Genomic DNA, 26,195 nt, shown 5'->3' on the forward strand with positions numbered 1-26,195 from the left:
CCGGCCGAGGCACGTCTACACTGGCCGTTTTGTGCGCGAGGAAATTGCCTCGCACGTATGGTCGCGCTGTGTGGACCCGCCTAATCTATATAAAAATAAACTGTCATTCAACGAGAAGTATGTATAGCGAAAGGGGTGATAAAACTGTCAAACATACCAGTGTGTACCAGCATATGTTTCTTCAGCTTAGACTCGAATTGGAACGCCTTTCCACACACCTCGCACTCGACATTTCTATCTCGCAAGTGCATTGCCTGAGGAAAGAGAGTGGGTTACATGTGACGCAGGCAAGGTTCCATCCATTACATGTAGGCTACATGTACCCAATGGATAACTAATTCCAAAAGTCACCCATAAATAGGAACATGCATGAAAAGCATTTAATTGTGTTTGTTTAATAAACAAGTTCAAACAGGTGGGGGAAACTGATACATTCGGGCATTCTCGGCTCCGCCGCTCCGTTCGGCTCAGAATTGCTACGAACAATTATTAGGGTTGGCACAACTCGACGTCCCTTTGCGTGGACAACCACAAATAAAATAATTACTTGAATTTTGTCAACCCTAAATAGCCGAAAGGGATAATGTCCTACATTAGAAAAGGACAACATGATTCGTCCCTGAAGCGCTGTCAAACTTCGGTTTTGTAGGAAGTTTGGTTTTTGTACTAATTCTGTGGTTCAACAACATGAAGCTATGCAAAGACAAATTGGGATTTTTTGTAACATTATTTAAAGTTATTGCAGTCGGTTTTTTAAACAATAAAGCAAGCCATATATTTTCTATGCAAGAATAAAATTAGTGTTTCATAATATTTCATTAATTCTACTTCATAGTTAAAAACAGACTATACAGTGTGTGTATTTTTGATGTAACCGCAAACTTAAACTAGACCAAAGAGAATTAAGAAGACCAAGAGTGCTCACTCCATACTACGGTTTTGTTAACAAAAATACTATTATTTTCGTAGTCTACATCTAGCGTCAAGTAGCGGAACTCTCAGTACTGCTACTCGACAATAGATGTCGCGGCAAACAAAAAGTGTAATGCTCATCTAATGCTCAACCATTTTCAGCTAATATTATAATCAGAGTAAGCGTAGGAGTTGAAAATTGAGTTCCGGTTACTCTAGTTAATATTAGCGAAAAATCGTTGAGCATTAGACTTTTTGTTTGCCGCGACATCTATTGTCTAGTAGCAATCAAATCAAAAATTAATTAAATTTTTAATTTTTTTTCGAGCGGCAAAGTACATCATGGTCACTTGTGACAGTTGTATCGTCGCGTCATAAAAAGCGACGTTTTGAATATGGAATGGAATTTTAGTAATACATTGCTTGCTGAATTATTTTATATGGCAAAAGAATAGTCCTTGTGAATGAAAGGCGTATTCGATAACAACTCAATTTTATTTCCTCTACCCTCTAGTACATATCTTTATGATTACCCACACAACATCTTTCCTTTTACGAAAATAAGCCATAAGTACTTATGCTTAAGCTACATTATTATAATTGCAATGGATATAGAAGCTAACTTTACATAAGTATAAAGTTGAAGTACTATTATATTGGTATAGTATAGTAGATATAATTATTGGAGTAATAATTGTATATATTAATGACGTAACAGACTGATCGTTACGAATAAATACATTTGTGCTACTGCAAGTATATATAGAATAGAATAGAAGAATAGAAAAACGTTTATTGCAAAACCATCTACAAACAGCACCACATTAGAAAACAAAAAAAGTAAGAAAGAAGATCTAATACACTAAACAGTTATAACTACTTGTAACTTATACTAACATGCAATAGTTACAGTGATGATGCTGTAATAGAGGCTACAATTGGACACCACTCAGCATATGCTCTAACATATATATGCTACAGCGCTGGTCTTCCGTGGAGCCCAGGGCAAGAAGATAGCTCGGAACAGTAAAGGCAGTGTCAGACAGTGATTTAACAAGTATTAATATTTAACACAAGTTAGAAACTAATGCACGGAAAAATTTCAAAGCGGAAGTGAGTGGGTTGGGAATATCTAAAAATATATAAAAATATAAACAGGTAAAGTCAGACATGTATTTAGTTTAATATATAGTAGGGCATATATACATAAAAAGGCAACTCGTTAAAAATAGATAAATAATTCAATTTATAACATAAAATAATCATAATCTAACTAAGGTGCATGGAACGCGAAGAACACGGCAGTTGGAAGCTGAAAAGATATTGTTTAAATTTAAGTTTAAAAGTGAGTAATGTTTTAGAGTTACGTATTGGAGGGGGTATGTTGTTCCAGCATTTCGTAGCAGAGTAGCGAAAACTGCCACGAAATGCTGCTGAACTGCCGTGTCTCGGACAGAGAAGTCGAATGCCATCTCTCATTGGACGGGAGGAGAACGACAACTTGTTAAAAAGGTAAGGTTAAAAAGTATCAGTTATTACTATATATATATACAAAGTAATAAACAAGATGCTTCGCCTAGTATTGATCATATTGTAATTGTAACAGTTGACACAGTGACAATGCGATAGTTGTTATTACTATTTTAAATAAATATGCACGTAATCAAATCTATCAACAGAAGCTCACGCATACGACTACAAATAACGATTCTTAACTCAGTAAAATACATATTTGCATGTACGTAAACGTAGCTTAACATTGAGTATTTAGGTAAGGAGTACTAGGCTAAGTGCTAGGCTGGCCTCCCCTTTCTTCCGCCACTCATCACGGTTTGGTGCATGTTCCTGCTAGTCGCTGCAAAAAGCGTGAGGTCATCCCGCCATTTATTTTTGGTTTGCCTCTGTGCCAGCTAATCTACTGTGTCCTTTTGGTAGCCAATTTGGCCCACCGATCCGGGTGCATACGGCAGACGTGTTCCTCCGAACCCCACTTTAAAATTTGCTAACACAAAAAAAGTTGATCTACTCTTGTGTTCGTCCGGAACCCTACGCTGCGCTCCAAAACCCGCATTGCTGATGTTGGCAAAAAACCGCCATTATCAAATGGAACTGGGCCGGCCACGTCTATCGCATGCATCCGGATAGGTGGGCTAACATAGCACAAGTGGATGCCGGTAGAGAAGCGTGGGCGGGGCAGGCCCAAGAGTCCCTTACTGGCCGGAGGATGCACAAAATCGGGAATTATGGAGAACCAGGAGAGCATTTGCCCAGCATTGGGACACTCAAATAGGCTAAAAAAACAACTCTTATTTACCTTGATATGGCGACTAAGGTACTTCTTCGTCTTGCCTGCATAATTACACAGTGTACATTGGAACGGAGTCTCGTTGGTGTGAGAGTAGCCGTGGCTGACTAAAGCCCTCTTGTTGCCGAATCTCTGTAGCAAAATATTTAAGGTAATTAGCTAGGTGATTTTACTGACAAAACTTCCGTGAGACACAGACATATTATATATATTAAGGATGGGTCACTATGCGGGTCCGCGCAGAGCGAGCATACGCACGAGGCAACTTCCTCACGCACAATACGGCCAGTGTAGACGTGCCCCGGCCGAGGCGGCGTTAGGGTCGGCAACGCACTTGTGACACCTCTGGGGTTGCAGGCGTCCACAGGCTACCGTAACCGCTTACCATCAGGGGGCCGTATGCTTGTTTGCCACTGACATATATATATAAAAAAGTAGCATTTCTTTTGTGAATTCTTGTGAGATATACTAACATTAAACTAATTTTATGGTTTACAGTTACACCCAAGTGATTTAAGTATAGCGTCTAACTTCTTGAGAGCTATTTTATTGCATGGTTCTAGGACAAATGAACCATAGTCCATTTGGCTACGAATTAGGGCATTATAGACAAGTTTTTGGCAGTAGGGATGAGCGCCCCACCAGACCCCAGACAGGGATCGGAGCACATTAATGCCATTTTCACATTTGTCAACAACATGCTTTAAATGAGGAACACCTGTCATTTTGGAGTCAAAGAAAACACCCAGGAATTTTACACTTCTGCTGTTGGGAATAATCTGGTTCTCATAGTGGAGAACAACATTAGGAATGGAGTGGCTGCGTGTAAAAGTGACTGTGCAGCTTTTGGAGGGTGAAAGTGAAAGGCCATGTTCATCCAACCAGTCTTTGAGGTACACTAACGCCTCATTCAATCTTGTAGATGCATCATCTACATTGTGGGCTGTGGTATAAACCACCAAGTCATCGGCATATTGCAGAATGTTGCAGAAGGGGAGGACAGATTGCTCAACATCAAATGTATAAAGATTATATAGAAGAGGACTGAGGACGGAGCCCTGGGGAAGGCCTTGTCATTGGCAAAATCCCTCCTGCCAAAACACAAGAGGGGAAAGCCAGGAAAAAAAAAAAAAAAAAAAAGTGATTTAAGTCACTTAGGTGACATGTTTCGGAGAGCCAACACTAACCTCGGAGTCTCCGAGCCCTAGGCTCTCCGAAACATGTCACGCGAGTAACTAAAAACACGTGAGTATAACCTGTAAATGATAAAATTTGTTGAATATAACCCTACTATAAAATTGTACATACCTTCGGACACAAATCACACTTGTATGCCAAATTTTTACTTTTTCCAGTTTTTTTGGCATTTCCAATCTTGTTGACCAAACTCATGTTCAACTGTAAAAATTACATTAAAATAGACTTATTATAATAGAAATATTAATGTGTACAATCAAAACCCACAACATGTAAATATTCATAACCCATTAAATATAGAAAGAGAGAAAGAAAATAAATTGTGTATAGTAATTCCCAAAAATTATATGTAGTAATTCTGTAGAGCGGTCACCATGATACAGGCCTAGCCTAGTATTAGACCACTGAATTAGTAATGTATCTTCATTCTTAAAATTTTATTTTTAAATTTTTTATTCACAAATTTCACAATGCTTACAATATTGCTAAAAGCCATTAAAACACTTTTATTATTAATATTGAAAGGGATTTTAAAGATATTATGTGAAGGCAATTTTTTTTGCAAATGATGTACTTGTAGAGAATTCTAGCAACAAGTCAAGAAGTCAGTGCCACATAAGAATTGTGTCACATAGAAGCAAAGCCAGCAAAATCAACATTTTTACCTGTGTATATTGCTGATTTTGCATATATGATATACAGTGTAAACTCCTAATAATGAAACTTGATACAGTGAACTTTTGGTTACCTTTCATAGTATAAAATACTTCTTTTTTTTTACTCAACTTATAACAAGTTTTTGTTACAAATTTTGGTCCCTTGAGATTCTTAATAAACAGTTTCAACTGTATTTGATTACTGACAGTTACAAATAGGCGGCTCCACACAGAGCGAGCATACGCGCGATGCGAGGCAATTTCATTACGCAAAAAACGGCCGTGGCACGTCTACACTGGCCGTTTTGCGCATGAGGAAATTGCCTCGCGCGTATGCTCGCTCTGTGTGGACCCGCCTAATTAATCCTTTTATATGAAGCTAAGACCTACTGTTTAAACGGCATCCTTGGTTTCAAATGTATAAGGGTCAATTCCTGACTATTTACTGTCAAAAACAATTGTTACGTTACTTCGACTAATAATAATTGCGATAGAATCTTCAGAACATTTTGCATAGATTATAGAGGGTAGGATGTTTGGAGATAATGTTAAATTTGCAAAATGCAATTTACCTACAGCTACTAACCTATGAATTTACTTATACATAAACCGCGATGGAATAAGATTTATTTATAAAAAAATAGTGGTGATGCACATGAAATACGAGACTAAAAATAATATTCTTACTTACCAGATAACATCGATTTTATGTTAACATTTAACTTTTGTAGTTGACAAACCGTGTGTAGTTTTACAATATTTAGCCTTATAGGTATTAATTAAATAACGCTTGCATAGTAATAAGGATCATTAACTCAATATAATATTTGTTTTTGTTTTGACTGATTGATTTGATTGAAAGATTGAATTGAAACGAATGAAATATTGAATGAATATTGATTTGACAGTTACAACCTGTGTTTTCATGACTGTCCAACTTATGTCCAGCAATGCCCAGCACAGTACTGAACGATCTCGTAAAGTATTTTAGGTGTAGCAACACTTGCACTGACATTTTAATTTTTTAATTTATCTGTCTTTTGCGCTGCGGTGACTTTAGCCACCACTTAGCATCACATTAGCATCAAATAATTTCCAATAAAGTTCTTAGAGTAACTACAAACTATGTCGTTATTTTACACAAACCGAGAAGTGCGAATGATAAATGATAGAAAGCGGAAGAAAGAAATATCCGACGCAGGCGATGAAGAAGTGTTAGGGCAGATGTATTCCTGCGATTTTTGTACGGACGAATATGATAGTGAAACGGAGCTGCACGTTCACAGGAAGGTTAAACATCGCGAACAGGTGGCTAAAATACTAACTGAAGATATAAGCTGCAAGGTAAATATGCATAAGTACCCATCATACCCCAAACTGGAAATTGCAGTCCTCACTTCATTAAGCTAAAAGTTGTAACATTTCCCTGTTTATACATTTTAGAGGTTGTAACGTTTGTGAGAAATAACCGGATCCGGATTCTGTCCTAGACATCTATCAGAAAGGTCCCTATTATAGCGCAATCAAAATTAATAATAAAATATCCAACTCTTTAAAAACAATAGGAAAACTTAATATTTTTGTAAACTCATTGAAAAATAGAGAAATATTATTACTTAGAATCAGGGTTTATGAACGATGATATTTGAAATATAGCTATATAATTTAAATAACAATTTGTAGATTTTTAAAATAAAATAGTATAGATTTCTTTTATTAGTAAGTAAACACACAAATAGTCAATAAACATACATAAAACAAAACATAGTGAAAATTAAAGTGCTCACCTCAGCATGTTGTTAGCGACTTCCAGCGCTGATCTTCCGCTGAGATCATCAAGTGAGAAATTTTTATATTTAAGATTTAGTGGATACTGTAAAGTACGTGATTAGCTATGCAATAGCAGAGCCCATGAGATACTGTAAATTTATTTATAAGAATTGTATGAATACCATGGTTGTAATAATAAATTTGCACTATTATAACACAACAAGAATCAACAGCTTTCAAATCCATGCCTGGATATCCTGGATATTGGAACCACATTTTTTGCGTAATTAGTATGATTGTGAACTAGGGTGACAATATAGAGTCAGACCAAGCTAAGTTGGCAGTGATTTTGAGAGCCCAGCCTGTGCGAGTGGTTAGTAAACATCATAATTTCATAGTAGTTTGACATTTAAAATAACGCACTGTCTGAGCTGTCAAAATCGCTACCAACTTATCTTGCTATGACTCCCTCTTTTACAGTAAGTGGAACTGTATCATGTTTTCAATGTATATAATATATCCCTATTTTCCCAGATATGCATCAGCCAACACAAAGACTTTGAGGAACTGTTAAAACACACAAAATCTACTCATCTCTTGAGCTCTGAAGACGCCGAGCATGTTCACCGCGAGATCTTCATCTGCGACATCTGCAACCGGATGTATTTCAACAAGAAGATGCTGGAGGTCCACACGCAATACATGCATGACCCCGTACACAAGTACAAACTCTCCGGATCATGCCCCAAGTGCAACAAACAAATCCAGATCAAACATGTCTGGTTTCATTTTCAACGTCACCTTATCCAAAGCGTTGCTTGTTGCCAAATATGTTTAAAAAAGTGTAAAAACCGGGCAGACTTACAGGAACATCTCAGAACACATCCAAATTACTACCATTGTACGCTCTGTGGTTACGAAAGTAAAGTTAAAGAAAGTTTTACGGCGCATATGCAAGCGCATAACAGCAATTTGCATGAAAGTGGAAACATAGCGATAGATGAGAGTATATTGTGGAAATGCTTTGCTCCGAGAAAGAATGCGAAGAAGAGCACTTGTAGTATGGGCATTAAAGGTCTGTGTTTAAATGATTTATTTGTGTGTGTGTTATGTAGAGGGCTATGTAAGGAAAAGGAGAAAGCAGCACACATTGCCAAGTATCATTTGGTGGATATAGTGGCTACGAAGAAACGGTATATGTGTGTGTGCGGTGAACAGTTTTTTAACAATGTGTTGTTGAAACATCATGTGTTTAAGTTGAAAGGAGAACACAAGGTTTGTGACGCGTAGTATAAGTATATTCCTCTAGTCGCCCACCTTATACGCAAGGCCCGGAGGACGGGAGCAAAAATGCACTTTTCCTAGTGCTTAATTAAATATCATAATAAGAACTTAAATAAGGTTCACCATCATGTATTTGTACATAATTATATGTATTAGTCTATCTTTTATACATTATATAAGTAGTAGTATTTAACTATTTATATATTTTTAATATTATTTGACTTCACGTTTAATTTTTTCCTTATTATTTGTTATTATTTTTTCCTGCACCAACATGTTTGACCCAATGGTTGACTGGTAGAGAATGCCTTTTGGCATTAAGTTCGCCATTTGTACATTTTTCTTTATGTGTGCAATAAAGTTTAAATAAATAAATAAATAAATATCAACTATTCTATCGACATCCATACAAACAAATTTTGATCCAGAAATTTATTGATCAAACTCAGAGTCAAAGTCAAAAAGTCAATAGGTCATCAGGCTTACATTATATATTATTTCAGTGAACTATAATTTACATACAATATTATCATACTCACGGGAATGATCGTAATAGTAAAATAAGAGTGACAGTTCTAAAAAGATACTTTTCTCATAACTTCAAACCTTTTTCATGTCATATTTGCTTATCGCAATTATAAACAACCGGTCTCTGACATTGACTCAAGTCAATCAGTTTAAATATCGTCCAAAAGTTGAAAGTGCACTTGTCACGATTACGTTTACATCCTTAAGGTAAAGTTATTCACAATAAATATCAGAATGTGTTGAAGAAAAACGTTTGCGTTTCATCTTTAAAACTATGAAAATTACATAAAATATTTAAAAAATACAAACAGTTCCTTTTAATTTTGTTTACAACTATAACATTTCCGAATTTTGGTGGTCCAGTACATCGTGCTTTTTTATCGACATCGACTTATAAAATGTGTGTCCTCTCACTATATTGAGACGTCAACACATAATTTCTCCCGTCATCCGGGCTTTGCTTATAAGAAATATTAGGGACCGTGCGCGTTGGAGGGTCTGCCATCTTGTGGCCTGAATCGGAACAAGAAACATCACATTTACGCCTCGCGCCAAAAATCTGACGGCTCCTGTGCTGCCTCCTACAGTTAATGGACGCTCCCTTTAATATGGGCAATTAATTCAAATTAAAACGTAAGAAAATAGGAATGAATTTTTGATTTTAATATGAATGTGTTAACTTTTTCGACGCCATGTCAAACACAAAAGCTGTCATTCAAGAGGCCACGTCAGTGAAAAACTGGCTGCCCTGTGAAGTTTGTTAACTTAATACGCCAATTCCATGATAACATGGTGGCTAAAGTTCGACACGAAGAAAACTTCGCAGAATCTTTTCCAGTCACATGCGGTGTAAAGCAGGTATGTGTCTTGGCGCCCACTCAGTTTGCGTTATACTTTGCTGCTATATTGAAAGATGCAACAAAAACCTGTAACGAACTTATAGAAATAAAATCGAGAACAGATAAATCTATTTTTGACCTGTCTCGTTTTAGAGCCAAGCGTCAAATTAGTAAACTTTTCATAATGGAAATGCTATACGCAGATGACGTTTGCCTTATGGCGGACTCTGCAGAAGCCCTTCAGTCTTACGTGGATTCCCTTAATACTTCATGCCGGCAGTTTGGTTTAGTTATAAGTGTGACGAAGACACAGGTTCTGGTGCAAACGCCTAGGGGTTGTCACATAGAACACACAGGGAAGTCAGTTACCTGGGAAGTCAGCTTCGGAACGACAATAGCCTGTCGTCCGAAATACCATCCAGGATAGCCAATGCACCCGCAGCATTTGGAAAACTAAACAACCTGTTTGGCGATCACATGACCTTAAATTAACAACCAAAATTATGGTCTATAAGGCCATAGTCATACCCACTCTTCTGTATGCCGCAGAAACCTGGTGCTGCTACAAAGCAGATATTAAAAGGCTAGATTCATTCCATCTACGCTGTCTTCGCTCAATTCTGCGCATAAAGTGGCAAGACAAGATACCGAACACGGAAGTCCTCCGTCGCGTCAAGATGCACCAACTGAGGTGGGGTGGCCACGTTGTGCGTATGAGTAATAACAGATTACCCAAAGCAGTATTCTACTCAGAACTCTCCAGCGGAAAGAGGAAACAGGGGGGTCAGTACTTGCGCCATAAAGACGTCCTCAAGCGTCACCTGACCACTTGAGGTATACCGAGTGATTCCTGGGAGAAACTGGCGATGCATAGAAGGGAATGCCGCGCAACTGTTCATAAAAAAGTAGAGCAATACGAGCAGCGGCGCCTGGAAAACCTGGATGCCAAGCGCCATTTCCGCAAAACGCGTTCGAGGCCTTCGTATACCTATACCTACAACCCAGCTGGCCAGCTTCATTGCGCACCATGTGATCGCATTTTCAAAACCAAATTTGACTTTGCAAGTCATATTAGAGCGTTCCATGTTTCCGAATAAAAACTGTTGAAGGAGTCGGAGTCGTCGTATACGGCGAGGAGGACTATATATATGATCGTAATATGATAAGATTCATACTGGCCATGTCTTATCCAACCTCAACATTGGCAGAATCTTCAACACTTTGATGGAGCCTTAAGGGCCTCCGCTAGCTGACGCGGACGCCCGCCGCGTACTAAGTAAGCGTAGGAGATGAAAATTGAGTTCCGGTTACTCTAACTCTAACTAGTTATAATATTAGCGGAAAATCGTTGAGCATTAGACTTTTTGTTTGCCGCGACATCTATTGTCGAGTAGCAGTAGTGAGAGTTCCACTACTTGACGCTAGATGTAGAATACGAAAATAATAGTATTGTTGGTAACAAAACCGTTGTATGGAGTGAGCACTCTTGGTCTTCATAATTCTCTTTGGTTTGAACACAGGCAACATATAGCGCGATCCACGTGAGCTGTCAAACTAAGAGCAATATTCCACAGACATTATATCTCTACTACAATCGACTCATTGATATATTATGTAGTAAGGACCGCATGAAGCATATAAGGCATTGTTAAATGCGCCAGCATTTTTATTTGTACTAGAGATAATATATTTTTATTATACATAAAATAATTAACAATCATATCACCGGTTTTTATTTCTCCACACTTTTTTCACTAAGGTAGTATAGTACAAGCATCTTCAATAATATGTTCACAAAGAAGGCCGCAAAAATTTCAGAGGGCCTACCGCGAAAATCGAAATTCGTCAATTGCGGGCATTTTTCTCTGTCACTCTAATCACGTCTTAGTGAGAGTAAAAGAGAAAGATCCTCGCAATTTACGAATTTCGGTTTTCGCGGTAGGCCCTCAGACACGATCTTATTTGTAGACCTATATTTTACAAATTTTGCGGCCTTCGAAGAGTAACATAACCACAAGGCAGAGGCGCATAGACTCAACTTGTCTGTATTCGCTCCGTGTGTGACTGTGGCGCCGCCCTAGTAGGTTTGGGACATTTTGCCTATTTGATAGTTCGCAACTTCGCAGCAGCCAAGCAGTATGAAGATGACGTCCCACGAAGTTATTATTTCCATATCGTGCGTTGGAGTAGCTTGGATTTCCCCCACCACCAACTTCGCATATATCCAATAATTAGAGGACCTATCGCGAACCACGTTCGACTTGTCTCTGTCACACTTACGTACGAATTAACAAGTGCGACAGATAGGCAACGCGTCGAACGTTGTCTGCGGTAGCAAAGAGAATTTGAAATAGAGGTGTATTGTCGAAAAAAAAAACTTTGTAGCGACGTAAATTTACTGCCCTCTTTCGACACTATCAAAAAGTGGCGCCATCTTACCGGGCACTACTTAAAGGTTATGGCGCCGTCGCTCGAAACGATGCTGCTATACCTTTGGCCTTTGCTATTAGATGACTCCACTTATTGACATTTAACAAATTGAACACATATCAGTGAAGAAAAATAAGGATCAAAGTCAAATTGAGTTCTACGTTTTAATTATGTGTCGAAAGATGGCAGTAAATTTACGTCTATACAAAGTTTTTTTTACAATACACCTCTATTTCAAATTCTCTTTGGCGGTAGGCCCCAGATATCGTACAATTTAAAAATGGTGCCATCGCTGGTAGATATTTAAAATATGATAACAGAAATGAAATGAAATATTTATTAATAACAATTGTTACGGCATCGTAACTTAAGTACACGTTTATGAATAAGGGAGTAAATTTCTAAACTAACTACAACTGTCATTAATGTCATGTGTCACATGTCTTACCTCATTCTTATCATATGTCATGCGCGGTAATCATATTTTCTTGTATAATTTCATAAGTAGAAATAAATATTTATTTGTACAATACCTAATTGTACTTAATAGTGTAAAATAGAGTCCGCATATGTTGAAAATATTTTCTACCCATATCCCGCCATACAGAAACCAAAAATTGTAGAGATACAATTCATATTTACTATCTTACTATAATATTGCAGTTATCCTTGAAGAAGGTTGGAAAACTAGGTATGCGAAGGGTTTTTTATCGGTATTCAACTATACTTAGCAGGAAACTTAATTTGGCCGCATGGTAAGTATATAAACAATACTATTCTGGTTCGTTTTTATTTGTAGGTTAGAATTATGTCATCTTGATGAAACCAACAAAACAGTATTTCATATCTTCTAAGTTGTAAATATAAACTATTAAAGATAGTAAGCATTTACTTTACATATCAGTTATAGAAATTAATAAATAAAACTCATAAAGAAATTCAGTGATAAAGATAGTTTATTATTCATGTAGGCATATTACAATGTGCTTATGATCGTCAAATAAAGAATCCAAATTATCCAAGAAGATTTAAGTTCCTCCTAAATTGGAGGAGGGTATCCCAATATGGACCGGCACGAAACTCAGCCGGACACATCTTTTCAAAACATTACATCTTATGAATAACATGACTTAAATAAGACAAAATAAAATTTAAGTTATTATAGAAATCATGTATTTGGATGTAATAAATAAAGTAGCTACTTTTCTTGATAGGAATTTGATTTAAAAATATATATGTATACAAATCATACAAATATGTAACTCTTTGAGAAAACAAATGAAATTCTTACAAAAGGAAAAGAAAATAACATTAATAAAGAAATGAGAATATATAGTATATTATAGACAACATGTTCTCTTTGATTTCTGTTAATTTCAAGAGTGCATTCCTGAGCTTAAATGAAGTAACTTTCTCAAAGATAGCGGTATTCTAATTAACTCCATTTTGGAGATAATCAATAATTTTTTTATCTTATAAGGCCTTTTCGAGCGTGTACACTTGATTGTATTTGTAGTGTATTGATTAGTGTTTAGTACGAGTTTATACATTTGCTACTAAACTATACATACTATCTTGGATGATCTATTTAATGACATTGATATGTCACAGTTTTCAATTGTTTGGTTGGATTAAATGTAATGCCCATGTTACAACAATGCTATATGCAACATTAAAATACTTTTTACATAAATAAAAAAAAAAAATTATAATACAAATTTTTGAAAATTAACTGTGTCATTAAGTTTCCTTAAACATACTTACCCATACCCTGAAGTTAAAAAAAACAGTGTATAAGACTGCCTGTTGTCTACCTCTATCGTTAATCAGTTGTTTTCTGTTAGCTGTATATTTAACTGAGGTGTGCCAATAAAGAGTATTCTATCTATCTATCTACATATATTAATTATCGTATGTTATTATGCTCAGTTTATATTATGATGTATTATTTATTTTGTTGGTGTGAATTAAATTTTTACTGTGAAATAATGATGATTGGTCGAAATTTCGTTTGGATTATATTTGTACTGTAATATTTGTTAATATACAAAGTAGTTATTAATGTGACATACATAATGATGACAATTTAATGTAATTTCATAATGACATAATAATATAATATGTAATTAAATATTTGATAGAATATAATATTAGAGTGTATAATCACATGAAAATAGAAAACATATTAACAACAACACTATTAACACATAAGGTTTAGTCATTTAGTCATTTATTTATTGCAACCATTGTTTAGTACAGATCTTAATAACTAAGTACATTCAGAGTCATATGGGCCCTGGCAGGGCATTGCAATGTCATACATATTTTAATTTACAATTATCTCAATCGTTATTCGTGAATCTACTTATTTGGTACTTATTATGCATGCATATATTTTTATAATCCCATATCTAGTCTTAATTTTATATATTATGTCACACTTATTATTTATATTTTTACAATTTGTTTGCACTTACATCTAGATCCTATGTCAAGTTAGGTATATATTTAAATTTTAACCATTATTCCAGAATTAATACAAAAGCAAAATAAGTCAAAACAATAAATTAAAATTAAAATTAAAATTTAAATAAAAATAAGAAGAATAAATTACAATTGAAAATTAAATTACCTTGTCAAGGTTTATCAGTAAGTGCTGGTATGTATGTATAACAATAAAACAATATATATAATATCTATTGTTAAATGTAACATTTTTATTTTCAGATTAAAATGTTTGATAATTGAGCAAAAAACAGCCAAATGCTAAATATGTCTCTCCGTAACTACCACAGACTACGTATACCATTAACACAAATACAAAACCTGCAAGCAAATATACAAAAATCCTGTTTATGTGGGAATATTTATTTAAATAAGTACAAATATGATATAAAGCATGTACGGGTGCATTCCACACAGAGTGACCATAGACAGAAGGCTGTGATAGAGACAACTAATGTGATAGACAAGTTAAGTATAGACAAAAGAGGACTAGAGCTGTGGAGGGTGAAGATAGACCCGTATGTGAAGCTAGCAAGATGGGACAGACCTATAGGTATGTTTTTTTATTATACAAATATATATAAAAAAAAAAAAAAAAAAACGTGAAAAAACACGTACACAATTGTTACAAATGTTGAGCCCTCCTAGTAGGTATGAAGACACCTGTGTCAGGAGAACTCGCTCTTCCTGTTATGGTAAGTGTTATGGTGGTTTGTGTGTTCCTGTGGTGGTGACTGTTATTACATTTCATACTAGAATCTAGTCGCGATTTCTTCTGTGTAGAATGATGATAGCCATGTAAAAACTATGTGTTGTCCTTCTCTGGAACTCTAACTATCTCTATACCAAATTACATCCAAATTGATTCCATGGTTTAACCAGTCAGCAGCAAGCTGGGTTCTCCATGTAAAGATAGTTACACTCTCATTTCAAAACGACTTGCTAGATTGCCCTGAAACTTTGTACTTACAATAGGATAAGGTATATCTATGCCTGTAATTAGTTTATGTAGCTGGAAATAAATGGTTTTCAAACTAACAGAATTTTAAAAAACAGCGTGTAGTATACCCAAACCCTCTTGTAAGAAAAGACTGTCCAATAGTGGGACATATTATCTGGCCTTTAAGAAAAAAATGTATAACAGCAAATGAATCTGCAGGTGTCCACCTCCTCTACTGGCCCTGCTCCTGGTCCATAGCGCTGGGATCTCTCCCCGGGACGGTGCCCCTGGAGACCTCCCTCAAGATGGCAGGGCTGTTCCTGGTGGGCGCGGGGCTGATGCGGGGCGCGGGCTGCACCATCAACGACATGTGGGACAGGGACATTGATGCTCAGGTCAGTTATAACCCCTTTCATCACACTTGCTCGAAAAAGGTCTTATTTCATGCAGGTATAGTGAAGGACAAGGGTATGTAATTGTATTGTTCCCGAAGGAGTAATAGATTGTGAAAAAAAAAACTACCGAGGGAGTTGTAGCTTTTTTCTTTAATTGTGTCACTAATTCATACGAACCAAGTAGGTAAAGATGAGTTCTATTTTTGAATACTGACGTTTATAATTTAACTTAATGGTTTACCTTAAAATATATTTAATTTGATTAATTTAATAGAAGTTTAAAATATTTCTACAGAATTTTCAATCGTGGCTGAATGCCGTGTAGGTCTGTGCTTTCGATGCCTAATCTGTCAAAGAATGACAATATGGCAGACGAATGTTTGAAATGTCACCGTATTTAAGAATTATTTCATTTAAAATTTAGTTTTATTCTTCGCAAGTGTGGTGTAAAACGTTGTGTGTAACTCCGGGGGGAAAGAATATTGCAAACTAGAGTCTTTAATGAATAATCATCTAAACCTACCTCGTTTGCAATTGCACGCCACGCCTATGATCATTGTGAACCTTGTGGGACTGTACTAAGGTTGGTATTGGGTTGACGCTGCGCGCGTCAAATGACGTCTTTGGCGGCCAAAACCACTATAGTGCGGGAGTCTACTCATCTCATGTGTGTTGTATCCAACCAAAGGTCCCGGGTTTAAACCCCAGCTCAATGAACGCGAAACTTTCGTAAGAAATATCATACGTCCGCGTTTGTGAAGTTAACATGTATGGTCCTGATGATGGTACAGGCATTGTTTACATGATATAAAGTCTAATTTCACAAATTTTCGAATGAATACCTGCAAATAGCAGTAGGTATGATATATTTTTGCCGCTACTGTAGATACCCTACCACAAAAAGGTCTGGTTTGTCGGGCACGTGACGCGTCTGGAATCAGAAATCTGTTTTATCGTTGAATTTAAAGCTAAGTTATCAGACGTCATCATGCCAAATATCGTCTTCTTAGTTTTATCAGAAGAGTTAATACTCGTAAAATAGCGTCAAGTATCCAACATTTTTCTAGGAAGCCCCCATAGACCCATTATTTATTTGTTGTTAAAGGTGGAACGAACCAAAGACCGCCCACTGGTATCGGGCGCGATATCCACGAAGCAGGCTGTGGGTTTCCTGGCGGTCCAGCTGTCGTTGGCTCTAGGAGTACTGTTACAGCTCAACTGCTATAGCGTGGCGCTGGGTGCCAGTAGCATGTGTAAGTATATGACACATACACATATCCACGAAGCAGGCTGTGGGTTTCCTGGCTGTCCAGCTTTCGTTGGCTCTGGGAGTGCTGCTACAGCGTGGCGCTGGGTGCCAGTAGCATGTGTAAGTATATGACACATACTCATATCCACGAAGCAGGCTGTGGGTTTCCTGGCTGTCCAGCTTTCGTTGGCTCTGGGAGTGCTGCTACAGCGTGGCGCTGGGTGCCAGTAGCATGTGTAAGTATATGACACATACTCATATCCACGAAGCAGGCTGTGGGTTTCCTGGCTGTCCAGCTTTCGTTGGCTCTGGGAGTGCTGCTACAGCGTGGCGCTGGGTGCCAGTAGGATGTGTAAGTATATGACACATACTCATATCCACGAAGCAGGCTGTGGGTTTCCTGGCTGTCCAGCTTTCGTTGGCTCTGGGAGTGCTGCTACAGCCTGGCGCTGGGTGCCAGTAGCATGTGTAAGTATATGACAAATACTCATATCCACGAAGCAGGCTGTGGGTTTCCTGGCTGTCCAGCTTTCGTTGGCTCTGGGAGTGCTGCTACAGCGTGGCGCTGGGTGCCAGTAGCATGTGTAAGTATATGACACATACTCATATCCACGAAGCAGGCTGTGGGTTTCCTGGCTGTCCAGCTTTCGTTGGTTCTGGAAGTGCTGCTACAGCGTGGCGCTGGATGCCAGTAGCATGCGTAAGTATATGATACATACTAATATCCACGAAGCAGGCTGTGGGTTTCCTGGCTGTCCAGCTTTCGTTGGCTCTGGAAGTGCTGCTACAGCGTGGCGCTGGATGCCAGTAGCATGTGTAAGTATATGACACATACTAATATCCACGAAGCAGGCTGTGGGTTTCCTGGTTGTCCAGCTTTCGTTGGCTCTCGGAGTGCTGCTAAAGCGTGGTGGCTGCGCGCCAGCAGAATGTGTAAGTACAAAATAATCTTAGCTTCATTCAAGGTTCCAACTTACGAGGGACAGTCACCATGTCAGATATATCGGAGCGGCCAAGGCGCTCACAAATATCTGAACACGCCTCTATTTTCAACGCAATAGAGTGCGTGCTCAGTGTATGTAGGGTAGTAGAGAAAACACATGTATTTTACTTTCCTCGTATATGATATGAAAAGTGTAGTGTTTAACTCGTGCTAAAAGCATCTATTTTGACTTGAGATACTTGGTCAGGAATGGGTGCTTTTCATCCCTTGGTTAACAATCTACAATTAAACATTCTTGTTCCAGTGTTGGTTATAACGTATCCGCTAGCGAAGCGTTTTACGAACTACCCCCAAATTTTCCTGGGGGCTACCTTCAACTGGGGCGCTTTACTGGGCTACAGCGCCCTACAGGGTGCCATCGACCCAGCGGTCTGCTTGCCGCTCTACTTCGGGGCTTTAGCTTGGACAGTGGTGTACGACACCATCTATGCGCACCAGGTTGGAACCTTTTTTTGAAGCTTTCTTTTCATTTGTGGTTTTTAAACATTTTTTCATTTGTATATTTTTTTTACGATCTGGACCGGGAATAGGGTAGTGAACCTGTCTATAAGCCGATGGTCCTGGGTTCGAATCCCGGTAAGGGTATTTATTTGTGTGATGAGCACAGTTATTTGTTTCTGTGTCATGGATGTTTTCTATATATTTAAATATTTATATATTATATATATTGTTGTCTGAGTACCCACAACACAAGCCTTCTGGAGCTTACCGTGGACTTAGTTTATTTATTTATTTCTGCCCACTGGCCGGAAAGCGTCAACTTTCGGCACGCTGCGGTAAACAAAATTGCCGCTTTCTGGCTCCGTCGAGCAGGAAAATAGTAGTAAATAAGAATTTTTTGTTACATGTGATCAAAGACATTTGTTACTTTACTGCCCTAGGTACATAAACGAGATACGAGTGAGTTCATATGCTAGAATCATTTTCAAAGGTAGATTTGTCTGGACCCATATTATGACACGACAGATGTCAGTTGTAGGTCTACTATCTGTCTTTATTCCTTATTTATTTATTTAAACTTTATTGCACGATATAAAATTGTACAGATGGCGGACTTAAAGCCTTAAGGCATTCTCTACGAGTCAACCAGGGATGTGGGAGGATGCCAGGCGAGGGATGCGTTTGTTATTTTATTTTATTTTATTTATTTGGAGATCCAACAGCTGTGACATTAACATAGAAAAATATAGTAGATACAGGAAGCCAATTATAGGAACTCACAGGTAGTGACATAATACTAAACTAAGATTACGCACTATTGCAACCACATATGTGAACAAAGCGAATACAAATGATACTTAATAAGGATAATGTGAACGAATAGAATCACTTACTTAAGATTTTAAAATTGAGAGAGCTGTTAACCACTATAATACTAGGCCATCTAATAAAAGAAATATATGTCAAATCACGGCAATAAATTATTATGGTCAACGAACTAAACAATATGTTACGTCATAGAGAAATAAGAAGTAATAGAGTGCTCCATACATCAGTTTTAATATTATAACCAGAGTAAACGGAACTATATTTTTAAACTCCTACGCTTACTCAGGTTATAATATTAGCTGAAAATCAATAATTGCCGCGATATCTATTGTCGAGTAGCAGTACTGAGAGTTCCGCTATTTGATGCTAGATCTGTGGCCCTAGTGAAAAGGGTACAAGTCTCTGGCAGCGCAGGTGTAAAGGGGTGTAAGTTCCACGTAACACTTATGCCCTTATACACCCAAACTGCCAGAGACTTGTACCCTTTTTCACTAGGGCCACAGAGATGTAGACTGCGAAAATAATAAGCATTTTGGTACCAAAACTGATGTATGGAGTGAGCACTCTATCACTTCTTATTTTCGCTTATCCCTATACGACCTCGCTACGCTCGGCCGTCTCTACTTGGCCTGCAACCCTTCGTTTCTTCGTCCTCTATAGTAATGTACTAAAAAATAGGTAGTCTTAGGGCAAAGCTTAAAGAAATATTGTTAAATAATTATTCTAAAAGCAAGTACATATATATATACTATTAAAAGGATTAGAACAAATTAAATTATGAAAAAAAAAAAAAATTATTCTAATAGCAAGTATATATATATATATATATATATATATATATATATATATATATATATGTATATATATATATATATATATATATATATATATATATATACTATTAAAAGGATTAGAACAAATTAAATTATTAAAAAAAAAATTTAGTATATGACATTTATTTCAGTTTATAAGTATATATAATAATAATTGTAACTTTAATTTTTAATTTGGAATGTAATGGGTTAATACCTTAATAAATAGCACTTTTATTTATTTATATCACGTTTTTATTACTTTTAGTGTAGTTAAATCGAGGTGGAGTGTTAATTAGTTACCTGCTTGATAAGTAAAAGTAACTTTTAATGTTGTATATGCACAGTAATCAATATGTAATACCGCCAACAAACTGCTATGCAGTTTGGTGAAATTTTTATTGCTGTTTATGTATGTGTTTTTTTAAAACAATAAAAATACTTTATTTACGCATCCTCGCTTGTCGCGGCTCTAGTGGGCATGTAGTCTATTGATTAATAAACACATTTCTAGTTACGCATCCTCGAACATCTCATGTGCTAACGCAGCCTCTTTTTCCATCCTGTTACCCCCTGTTGGGGTGTAGGGCTCGAACCATTTTCTTCCACTGATTCCGGTCCCGGGCAGCTCGGGTAACCTCCTCCCACCCCATCCCCACATCCAACTCTTGCTCCACGGAACGGCGCCAAGTAAATTTAGCTAACGCAGCCTAAAGCTGTAATAATTCGCCCTTAGGACAAAATGGACGACGCTCGCATAGGCATGAAGTCCACCGCGCTCACGTTCGGCGCCGCCACCAAGCCGGCCCTCAGCGGAGCCCTGGCGCTCAGCGCCAGCGGCCTGCTGCTGGCCGGCGCCGGCGCGGGGCTCGCGTGGCCCTACCCCGCCGCCCTCGCCGCCGCCACGCTGCACGCCGCCGGCCAGGTGGGTGCGCCGGCTTCAAGTCCACACCCGAGCCCATCGTACCCCTACCGACTGTATACACGACCAGCTAGATCTACATCACAGACAACTGCACAATAATAGTATTTTACAGTACATATGGGGCTACTTTATAGCACTAGTGCGAGAAGTAGCATATTATGTTACTGTGTCGAACATTTAAAGGGCCATATGTACTGTAAAACGTTGTACGATACATGTGCGAATAGGTAATTCGCAACTCGTGTCGATTTAAAACACTCCCTTCGGTCGTGTTTTAATTTATCGCCACTCGTTTCGAATATCCTATTTTTCGCACTTGTATCGTAATGTACTATTATGCAACAGTTGTAAAAGAAGGGTCAAAAAAGGCGAGTGGCGTGAGTTACAATGTGAGCCGGAGCCGAAGACGTAGGCGAACATTGTAAAGGAATACGCCACGAGAATGTTTTGACCTACTTATACAACGTTGCATACAATATTTTTCCTACGAGTCAACAAAAATAAATCTTAATTTAGGTAAACAAATTACAGCAAAAGTATATAGCCAAGACGCGCGAGCATACTTTGTTCCGCGCCCGGCCCGCCCCGGGCCGCGGCCGGCCGGTCGGCGACACCTCCTCGTAACTCATGAGGCCCTGGTACTTGCTACTTGCTAAATTTATTTTTTGGACAGTTTTTTCTCAATTTTGGCCACCGTAGCCTACGGAGACTAACAAGCAACGCTAAGCGGTCTTCGTAGTCAATGGGTGTTGCTATATTACGGGTGTCACATGCGTGTTTCTGACTTATAAAGTAATTATTTTTACTATGTAACCAAATAAATATTTTGTACGTTGGCAGCAAATACTTTACTAAAATATTTTTTCCTACTCCTCTACTGTTATCTGTCATTTATGCATTCATTAACACGAATATAAGAACATACGTAAAAGATTTCAAGAAAAGTCTATATTGTCTATTCCTCATAAAAGCTCTTGTGCTTTTATAAGCTATAATGTTACTGCGATTAATGGCTACCAACCTAACAAAATCAAAACGAAAACTAAGTGCATTGCTGCCAACTTACAAAATATTCATTTGGTTGCATAGTAAAAACAATCACTTCATAAGTCAGAAACACGCATGTGACACCCGTAATATAGCAACACCCATAGACTACGAAGACCGCTTAGCGTTGCTTGTTAGTCTCCGTAGGCTACGGTGGCCAAAATCGAGAAAAAACTGTCCAAAAATTTAATTTAGCAAGTACCAGGGCCTCATGAGTTACGAGAAGGTGCCGCCGACCGGCCGGCCGTAACAAGGTATGCTCGCGCGTCTTGGCTATATACTTTTGCTTTGTTTGCGTAAATTAAGATTTATTTTTGTTGACTCGTAGGAAAAGTATTGTATGCAACGATATACTAGATGTATATACTAGAATGACATGGACACATGCAGGCAGACCAAGGATATTTCACCGGAATTGAACCACAAACTCACCAAAAACGATTGAAAACACCTAGACACCAACTACGTAAAGTGGTAGGATTAATTACAGGACATAACACACTAAACACACACCTACACAATATGGGTAAAACGGACAGCCCCATGTGCAGAGCGTGCTTGGAAGAAGAGGAAACAACAAAACACATTCTCCTAGACTGCAAACAGGTAGAAGTATACAGGAACAAATACTTAAGGACTCCATGCACACTAAGGGTAGTTAGCTACCTGAAAACATTGCTAGGCTTCGTCGAGAAGCTGGTTAGAGTAGCGCTACCTCGTTTCACGCAAAATAGGCACAATGGTTGTCGATTTGCGGAAAATTTCCAGAAGCAGTAACTAACTTCGTGAGCCGCCCGATGTGCGCCGCTTGCTGTGGCAGACCCGGTGCCCTCCATCGGACGTGTACGTGCAGGCTTTGGAGCAACTACCATCTGGCCATAAAGAACCTTGGCCAATTTGGAAGTCCTTCTCTGCTCAGTTCCCAAGGGACTGCTCCGTAGCCCCTCGACTCATTGTACCTGCGATACAGCTACGCAAACTAATGCTAAAAAAACGAATAATACATATGTATAATTTCTTTAAAGATAAAGATAGTTTAATATTCAAGTAGGCATATTACAATACGCTTATGAACGTCAAATAAAGCTACACCGGCTCTAACCCTACACCTCTGACCCGAGAAGATTTAAATCCCCCCTCAATTGGAGGAGGGTATCCCAATATGTTCAAAACATTACACCTTATAATTAACATGCATTAAATTAGAATAAATACAAATTAAATTACTAATAGTGGTCTTTATAATAAACTGAATATAATTTATAATTTCAGATATACACCCTGAACCCGGACAACCCTGCCGATTGCGCGTCCAAATTCAAGTCTAACACCCTCATCGGACTAATCATCCTGCTGGGCATCCTGGGCGGGGGTTACTCGCAATACATAGACAACAGAGCGCGGCATAGAGGCAAGGAGGACCTCAGTGTTACCAGTAGTTGTTTATTCGGGTAAATTATAAGTAAATGATCATTCTGCTGGGAATTCTGGGCGGGGGTATTCCCAGTACATAGACAACAGAGCGAGGCATAGAGGCAAGGAGGACCTCAGTGTTACCAGTAGTTGTTTATTCGGGTGAATTATAAGTAAATGATCATTCTGCTGGGAATTCTGGGCGGGGGTATTCCCAGTACATAGACAACAGAGCGAGGCATAGAGGCAAGGAGGACCTCAGTGTTACCAGTAGTTGTTTATTCGGGTGAATTATAAGTAAATGATCATTCTGCTGGGAATTCTGGGCGGGGGTATTCACAGTACATAGACATAGAGGAAAGGAGGACCGTAGTACTTATTAGGGTTGAAAAATCCCGGAAAAATTCCCGTTTTTTTCTAAAGGCAAAGTTTTATTCGGAAAAACATTGTCACATAGTGTCTATATTTTTCCGATAGAAACGAAAAAATCGGAAAAAACGCACGCACGCACGGAAAAAAGTACTTGTGAATTTAAACGAAAGGAAAAATTTAAAAGGTCCTAAAAAACGATTTGATTATTTTCGACATTTTTCAACCCAATCAGTGTTGCCAGCAGCTGCTTATTTGGAAAATGATGCAATTAAAAATGTAAAAACGCAAGCGCTAAAGAAATTAGTACCATTAGGTATGTGAATTTAACTCATAGAGACAAGAATCTGTGCTGCAAGCACTTAGCAATTATACGGGTAAATAATAAAATTAATAAACAGTGAAAAAGAGTCCTATGAAATATAATAATAATGTTTAACTTGGACCGCCAAGGACGTCAACTGACGCGCGCGGCCACAGCCCAATATGGACCTTCGTGCATTACGACAAGGTTCACGATGGCGTGCACACAATAGGCGTGGCGTTCAAAGCTAAAAACCTTATTTTCATTGGGGTAAAATAAAATATGGCAAGTGGCAACCGACTACCATGGCTACATAGGTTATAGTGGTTTAAAAAATGGAGATTAAGTAATGTATGTGCACAAACGCTCACTGCACACGCAACGGAATTCCGGGCGGAAATCTATCGTTTCTGTCTGATCTGACGGAGTTATTTCTGTCGGTTGTCCGAAACTGGATCGCCAGGCCCGTTCTGTAAGTCAAGTGTTCCGTTTCAGAGGGTGTCAGAATACTGTTACCAATAAATATTTCTTCAATACAATACTTTTTCTACTTAACACTCTAAATAATTAAACTAAATTTCGTGCACTAAAGTGTTGCCAAAAATATTCAATGTTTGATATTTTTGCATATGAACCATTTTTTTACATTGCAAATATTGTAAACGATGTGCTGATATTTGGTGAAACGGAAAAATATTATTTCTCGGGCCCGAAATCGGTTCTGATATCAGGCCTGATAACTTTATCAGTGGATGTATGTATGTATATACTTTATTGTACATAGACATAAAAACATGAAAAACACAGTTACAGAGTAAATTAAATACAACAAAGCGAACTTATCCTTGTATATGTACTTGGCACTTAACGGGTAATTTGTCATTTCTGTTTCACATACATATTTTCCTCACGATTCCTCCCAGAATTTTGCCGCATCTGCTTTGAGCATATGTTATATTAATTTGGAAACCTTTTGTAAGGTTTAGGTTAGAAACAGGCCTTTTTTTATTTAGTGTCCTTTTTTTTCGTTAGATATCGATAAAATTTGGTTGATAAATAAATAAATATTTATAGACATATTCTTACACAACTTGACTAAGTCCCACGGTAAGCCAAGAAGGCTTGTGTTGTGGGTACTCAGACAACGATATATATAATATACAAATTTTTAAATACATAGAAAACAACCATGACTCAGGAACAAATATCTGTTGCTCATCACACAAATAAATGCCCTTACCGGGATTCGAACCCAGGACCATCGGCTTCATAGGCAGGGTGACTACGCACTAGGCCAGACCGGTCGTCAAATAGATATCCATATTCAGTACATACATACCTAATAAACGCAATTTCTCCATAATGTCTTAAAAATTATTCCAGTGGTGAAAACGTATGGTATTTTCGTTTCTGAACGGAAAATATATATTTTTTTTTGTCCCTAATTGGAATTTCGTATAGAGTTGTGCCCGCTCGGTCTTTAAAAAGAGCGCTCCGATCTCGGTCAATCAGTCAAACGAACTAGTTCGCTCTTTTAGGTCCTTTAGTTCAGGAGCAAATCTCGAGATCTGAATGAGGATGACTAGGTTATATCTTGCTCTCGCTCGCAAATAAACAGAGCGAGAGCGTGAGAGAGCGAATTTCTTGACCTTGACTCATTCCGATCATTCGCTCCCGACCGATTTGTTACTTGGTACTGAGGGCCTACCGCGAACCACGTTCGACGTGTTGCCTCTCTGTCGCACTTGTAAATTCGTACGTAAGTGTGACAGGGAGGCAACCCACCGAACGTAGTTCGCGGTAGGCCCGCTGACTTACCGACTACTGAACTAAAGGACCGAGACCGATTAAGAGCGCTTAAGATGAACTAGTTCCTTTCGGTCTGTGGTGGGATTTCATTCTTTTTAGTTCTTCGGTCCTGACCGACTCAAGCCTAATTTCGTATTTTATACCACCCAGAATAATTCTAACCTGTGAAACAGCCAAATTTTATCGAACCCTAACGAAAAATAACAACGGCAATTTAATAAAAATCGGCCGGGG

The 26,195-nt window shown here is 38.1% G+C and overlaps 3 protein-coding genes across 3 annotated transcripts in view; 2 read left to right on the plus strand and 1 right to left on the minus strand.

The window, feature by feature from the left end:
• The window catches only part of LOC133532832 (uncharacterized), a 40,106-nt gene extending 34,177 nt beyond the window's left edge, over positions 1-5,929 (minus strand). The window contains exons 1-4 of the mRNA XM_061871684.1: positions 5,762-5,929; positions 4,526-4,615; positions 3,227-3,349; positions 158-254 (exon numbers count right to left, since the gene is read on the minus strand). Coding sequence (XP_061727668.1) covers positions 158-254; positions 3,227-3,349; positions 4,526-4,609 — 304 coding nt within the window. The 5' untranslated portion in view covers positions 4,610-4,615; positions 5,762-5,929. The remainder of the gene's footprint in view (positions 1-157; positions 255-3,226; positions 3,350-4,525; positions 4,616-5,761) is intronic.
• A 201-nt stretch (positions 5,930-6,130) lies between these two features.
• Positions 6,131-11,213, plus strand: LOC133532391 (zinc finger protein ZFMSA12A-like). Its single transcript, XM_061871006.1, has 2 exons — positions 6,131-6,414; positions 7,375-11,213. The coding sequence occupies exons 1-2, from the start codon at positions 6,196-6,198 to the stop codon at positions 8,128-8,130; spliced, it is 975 nt and encodes a 324-aa protein (XP_061726990.1). The 5' UTR covers positions 6,131-6,195; the 3' UTR covers positions 8,131-11,213.
• Positions 11,214-11,938: 725 nt separating this feature from the next.
• LOC133532390 (4-hydroxybenzoate polyprenyltransferase, mitochondrial) lies at positions 11,939-23,838 on the plus strand. Its single transcript, XM_061871005.1, has 7 exons — positions 11,939-12,676; positions 14,649-14,979; positions 15,586-15,761; positions 16,867-17,014; positions 18,258-18,451; positions 20,831-21,019; positions 23,339-23,838. The coding sequence occupies exons 2-7, from the start codon at positions 14,685-14,687 to the stop codon at positions 23,519-23,521; spliced, it is 1,185 nt and encodes a 394-aa protein (XP_061726989.1). The 5' UTR covers positions 11,939-12,676; positions 14,649-14,684; the 3' UTR covers positions 23,522-23,838.
• Positions 23,839-26,195: the final 2,357 nt, after the last annotated feature.

The sequence above is a fragment of the Cydia pomonella genome, chromosome 27, assembly GCF_033807575.1.
Source record: "Cydia pomonella isolate Wapato2018A chromosome 27, ilCydPomo1, whole genome shotgun sequence".
NCBI classification, from domain to species: Eukaryota; Metazoa; Arthropoda; class Insecta; order Lepidoptera; family Tortricidae; genus Cydia; species Cydia pomonella.